Consider the following 6,000-nt stretch of genomic DNA (forward strand, 5'->3'; position numbering starts at 1 on the left):
ATGAGTGAGTATATGAGGGAGTATATGAGGGAGTATATGAGGGAGTATATGAGGGAGTATATGAGGGAGTATATGAGGGAGTATATGAGGGAGTATATGAGGGAGTATATGAGGGAGTATATGAGTGAGTATATGAGGGAGTATATGAGTGAGTATATGAGTGAGTATATGAGTGAGGGTTAGGTTGGTAGTTTAACAGGCTTAGTGTTTGTAGCATGGCGACTCCTCCGGCCCAGGAGAAGAGCGAGAGGAAGTTTGCTGCCAAGGAAGAGAACAGGCAGCTGTCCAGCATCATGGGAGTCATGAACAACCTCAGGAAACAGGGAACCCTGTGTGATGTGTCTCTGGTGGTGCAGGGGAGACATTTCCCTGCTCACAGAGTGGTGCTCGCTGCAGCCAGCCACTTCTTCAGCCTCATGTTTACCACCAGTATGCTGGAGTCGACCTCTCATGAGGTGGAGCTGAAGAGTGCTGAGCCAGAGATCATTGAGCTGCTGGTGGAGTTCATCTACACAGCACGGATCTCAGTAAACAGCAGTAACGTCCAGTCCCTGTTGGACGCAGCCAACCAGTACCAGATAGAGCCCGTCAAGAAGATGTGCTTGTAGCACTACCACATCAGCTTACCTCTACATCCCAACAACAATCTAAGAAGAAATAAATAATCATTATTATTATTATTATTATTATTATTATTATCATTATGGACGTAGCAGTATTCAGTCTCACGCTTCAATTTTCAAAACCTTCCGCTTCCATGATCTCGCGAGACAGAACCGGAGTTCGTTCGAATTTTTCACCAACTGCCGTTTAGCGTCAGACAGACTCGGTGTTTGCGAGTAGCTCCATCTCACACAGTTATATCACTAGTAACTATAATAGATAATTATCAAACAAAGTTCAGACGATGGCGACCTGTTCCCCAGAGCCACCTCCTCCTCCGGGTGAGGATGAAGATGTTTGTGAAGAAACGACACCGAGTGGTGCATATAAGTGAGTATATGAGGGAGTTTATGAGGGAGTATATAAGTGAGTATATGAGGGAGTATATGAGTGAGTATATGAGTGAGTATATGAGGGAGTATATGAGGGAGTATATGAGGGAGTATATGAGGGAGTATATAAGTGAGTATATGAGTGAGTATATGAGGGAGTATATAAGGGAGTATATAAGTGAGTATATAAGTGAGTATATGAGGGAGTATATAAGTGAGTATATGAGTGAGTATATGAGTGAGTATATGAGGGAGTATATAAGTGAGTATATGAGGGAGTATATGAGTGAGTATATGAGGGAGTATATAAGTGAGTATATAAGTGAGTATATGAGTGAGTATATGAGTGAGTATATGAGGGAGTATATGAGGGAGTATATGAGGGAGTATATGAGGGAGTATATGAGGGAGTATATGAGGGAGTATATGAGTATATGAGTATATTTATTGTTTTCTTGCCATTTGCCTAAAACACATGTTGTGTGTCCAAGTAATGATGCCGTAGTTCACTTGGCGGTTTGTCGCGCGAGTGAACATACGAATTTAAATGCAAGCCGTGCTAACAATCAACACAGTCCTAAGATAATAATACTTTTTTTTAAAAGAACGAGACATAAATCGACATAAATAGCGTGTGACCACTCAGAACACCAGAACACCAGTGGCGGGTCTGACCACACGTCTTTGGACGGAAAGCCTAACCACTCACAGCTCCCCAACCAAAACTGCTATGAACACAACCACAACAACCATGTGCACTCAGAGCTTCATAAACTATGAACAAGGTAAATAGCCTATTAGTAGATAATAATATGATGTGTACCAAACATGTCAGCTCTGCAGTGTTCTCTCGGCGGGACAGCCGGGTGAGGAACCAGAGCAGACCAGAGGAGGAAACACAGGTTAACCCCAACCTGATAACAACCACTGACATTGACCGGAACACGACCACCCTGCCCCAGCCAATGTGATACTGGTGACACCTCCCCCACAACCCTGCGCATGAACACAACAGTACCCAAAACATACATGGAGGCTGTGGGCTCTAAGAAATCAAAAATATGGGCTGATGCAATGAAGGAGGAGATGAACTCTTTAACAGAGAATGAGACTTTCAGTCTGACCACACTACCAAAGGGCAAGAAAGCAGTGGGAGGACGTTGGGTATATGCAGTAAAAGAAAGCCCAGATGGGTCTGAGACTTTTAAAGCCAGATATGTAGCAAAAGGCTATGGTCAAGTGGAAGGAATTGATTACAAGGAAACTTTTTCACCGACAGCCAATATGACTTCTGTACGAACATTGATGCAGGTGGCTGTACAGGAGGATCTTATCCTACACCAAATGGATGTGAAAACTGCTTACCTCCATGCACCGATTGATTGTGAGGTATATATGGAACAGCCCAAAGGTTTTGAGGAAAAATCAAAAACAGGAGAACACTTAGTGTGCAAACTCAACAAGTCATTGTATGGTTTAAAGCAATCCGGGCGTAACTGGAACAAGTTATTGCATGATCATCTTACAGAAAATGGGTTTGTGCAAAATGATGCTGACCATTGTGTCTACATTGACAGGGAGAACAAACGTTGAGTCTGTACGAGCTTGTTTGTAGGCTACAGTAAGTAGCCATTAGTTGCGATCTGGACACCCCTTTGTTTAGTAAGTCAGGGCCAGAGCTCTGGATAGCTAAGCTAACTGCTAAGCCCAAACAAACCCAGTTGGTACTGGGGGTTAGGTTAGGTTGGTAGTTTAACAGGCTTAGTGTTTGTAGCATGGCGACTCCTCCGGCCCAGGAGAAGAGCGAGAGGAAGTTTGCTGCCAAGGAAGAGAACAGGCAGCTGTCCAGCATCATGGGAGTCATGAACAACCTCAGGAAACAGGGAACCCTGTGTGATGTGTCTCTGGTGGTGCAGGGGAGACATTTCCCTGCTCACAGAGTGGTGCTCGCTGCAGCCAGCCACTTCTTCAGCCTCATGTTTACCACCAGTATGCTGGAGTCGACCTCTCATGAGGTGGAGCTGAAGAGTGCTGAGCCAGAGATCATTGAGCTGCTGGTGGAGTTCATCTACACAGCACGGATCTCAGTAAACAGCAGTAACGTCCAGTCCCTGTTGGACGCAGCCAACCAGTACCAGATAGAGCCCGTCAAGAAGATGTGCTTGTAGCACTACCACATCAGCTTACCTCTACATCCCAACAACAATCTAAGAAGAAATAAATAATCATTATTATTATTATTATTATTATTATTATTATCATTATGGACGTAGCAGTATTCAGTCTCACGCTTCAATTTTCAAAACCTTCCGCTTCCATGATCTCGCGAGACAGAACCGGAGTTCGTTCGAATTTTTTCACCAACTGCCGTTTAGCGTCAGACAGACTCGGTGTTTGCGAGTAGCTCCATCTCACACAGTTATATCACTAGTAACTATAATAGATCATTATCAAACAAAGTTCAGACGATGGCGACCTGTTCCCCAGAGCCACCTCCTCCTCCGGGTGAGGATGAAGATGTTCGTGAAGAAACGACACCGAGTGGTGCATATAAGTGAGTATATGAGGGAGTATATAAGTGAGTATATGAGGGAGTATATGAGGGAGTATATAAGTGAGTATATGAGGGAGTATATGAGGGAGTATATGAGGGAGTATATGAGGGAGTATATGAGGGAGTATATGAGGGAGTATATGAGGGAGTATATAAGTGAGTATATGAGGGAGTATATGAGTGAGTATATGAGTGAGTATATAAGGGAGTATATGAGGGAGTATATGAGGGAGTATATGAGGGAGTATATGAGGGAGTATATGAGGGAGTATATGAGGGAGTATATGAGGGAGTATATGAGGGAGTATATAAGTGAGTATATGAGGGAGTATATAAGTGAGTATATGAGGGAGTATATGAGGGAGTATATGAGGGAGTATATAAGGGAGTATATGAGGGAGTATATAAGTGAGTATATGAGGGAGTATATAAGTGAGTATATGAGGGAGTATATGAGTGAGTATATGAGTGAGTATATGAGGGAGTATATAAGGGAGTATATGAGGGAGTATATAAGGGAGTATATAAGTGAGTATATGAGGGAGTATATAAGGGAGTATATAAGTGAGTATATGAGGGAGTATATAAGGGAGTATATGAGGGAGTATATAAGGGAGTATATGAGGGAGTATATAAGTGAGTATATGAGGGAGTATATGAGTGAGTATATGAGGGAGTATATAAGGGAGTATATGAGGGAGTATATGAGGGAGTATATGAGGGAGTATATGAGGGAGTATATGAGGGAGTATATGAGTGAGTATATGAGGGAGTATATGAGTAGGGCTGGGTATCGCCACTGATTTCCCAAAACGATTCGATTCCGATTCACAGCTCCCAATTCGATTCGATTCACGATTCGATTCGATTCGATTCTGATTCGATCTAGTTACAATATACATTTTTTGCTTGAATATGAAAGAGATTCTCCGAACTAATGCTATAAATGGTTCAAGGAACCCTATAACATGTAGCATTGTTAAACATATCAATGAATTGACTCCAAAGCAGTTACATGAATGTACTTTTTATTTACATATGACTTTGCTTTTGTCCAGCTCATCTCTAACGTCACATTTTTTAAATCCAAAATGCACCCAGACATCTGACTTTAAGCCTGGTGGTGACTTGAGTGTCCCTGCCATCGCCATGTTTTTAGATTTTAGTGTTGAGACCTCACGTTGCGTGAGATATGATAAATTCCTGTAGCGCGAGATCTGGCCACGAGATCTCGTTGCGGGTTGAAGCTGCAAGCAAAAAAAAAAGAAAGATCGATCTCGGGATTTATGAATCGATAATCGCTCATTTTAATGAAGATCGATTCAGAATCGGGAAATCGATTTTTTTAACCCAGCCCTATATATGAGTGAGTATATGAGGGAGTATATGAGGGAGTATATGAGGGAGTATATGAGGGAGTATATAAGTGAGTATATGAGTGAGTATATGAGGGAGTATATGAGGGAGTATATGAGGGAGTATATGAGGGAGTATATGAGGGAGTATATGAGGGAGTATATGAGGGAGTATATGAGGGAGTATATGAGGGAGTATATGAGTGAGTATATGAGGGAGTATATGAGTGAGTATATGAGTGAGTATATGAGTGAGGGTTAGGTTGGTAGTTTAACAGGCTTAGTGTTTGTAGCATGGCGACTCCTCCGGCCCAGGAGAAGAGCGAGAGGAAGTTTGCTGCCAAGGAAGAGAACAGGCAGCTGTCCAGCATCATGGGAGTCATGAACAACCTCAGGAAACAGGGAACCCTGTGTGATGTGTCTCTGGTGGTGCAGGGGAGACATTTCCCTGCTCACAGAGTGGTGCTCGCTGCAGCCAGCCACTTCTTCAGCCTCATGTTTACCACCAGTATGCTGGAGTCGACCTCTCATGAGGTGGAGCTGAAGAGTGCTGAGCCAGAGATCATTGAGCTGCTGGTGGAGTTCATCTACACAGCACGGATCTCAGTAAACAGCAGTAACGTCCAGTCCCTGTTGGACGCAGCCAACCAGTACCAGATAGAGCCCGTCAAGAAGATGTGCTTGTAGCACTACCACATCAGCTTACCTCTACATCCCAACAACAATCTAAGAAGAAATAAATAATCATTATTATTATTATTATTATTATTATTATCATTATGGACGTAGCAGTATTCAGTCTCACGCTTCAATTTTCAAAACCTTCCGCTTCCATGATCTCGCGAGACAGAACCGGAGTTCGTTCGAATTTTTCACCAACTGCCGTTTAGCGTCAGACAGACTCGGTGTTTGCGAGTAGCTCCATCTCACACAGTTATATCACTAGTAACTATAATAGATAATTATCAAACAAAGTTCAGACGATGGCGACCTGTTCCCCAGAGCCACCTCCTCCTCCGGGTGAGGATGAAGATGTTTGTGAAGAAACGACACCGAGTGGTGCATATAAGTGAGTATATGAGGGAGTTTATGAGGG

The 6,000-nt window shown here is 43.0% G+C and overlaps 3 protein-coding genes across 3 annotated transcripts; all 3 read left to right on the forward strand.

Annotated features, from left to right (window-relative positions):
- Positions 1–215: 215 nt before the first annotated feature.
- On the forward strand, positions 216–608 carry LOC308164672 (kelch-like protein 7; the record flags this gene model as incomplete). Its single annotated transcript, XM_080550745.1, has 1 exon — positions 216–608. One exon carries the CDS (start codon positions 216–218, stop codon positions 606–608), a length of 393 nt encoding a protein of 130 aa, XP_080406871.1.
- Positions 609–2,770: 2,162 nt separating this feature from the next.
- On the forward strand, positions 2,771–3,163 carry LOC308164673 (kelch-like protein 7; the record flags this gene model as incomplete). Its single annotated transcript, XM_080550746.1, has 1 exon — positions 2,771–3,163. The coding sequence occupies one exon, from the start codon at positions 2,771–2,773 to the stop codon at positions 3,161–3,163; it is 393 nt and encodes a 130-aa protein (XP_080406872.1).
- Positions 3,164–5,198: 2,035 nt separating this feature from the next.
- Positions 5,199–5,591, forward strand: LOC308164674 (kelch-like protein 7; the record flags this gene model as incomplete). The annotated part of the gene is made up of 1 exon (XM_080550747.1): positions 5,199–5,591. One exon carries the CDS (start codon positions 5,199–5,201, stop codon positions 5,589–5,591), a length of 393 nt encoding a protein of 130 aa, XP_080406873.1.
- Positions 5,592–6,000: the final 409 nt, after the last annotated feature.

Source organism: Nansenia antarctica (assembly GCF_963989245.1).
Source record: "Nansenia antarctica genome assembly, contig: SUPER_8_unloc_1, whole genome shotgun sequence".
NCBI lineage: Eukaryota > Metazoa > Chordata > Actinopteri > Argentiniformes > Microstomatidae > Nansenia > Nansenia antarctica.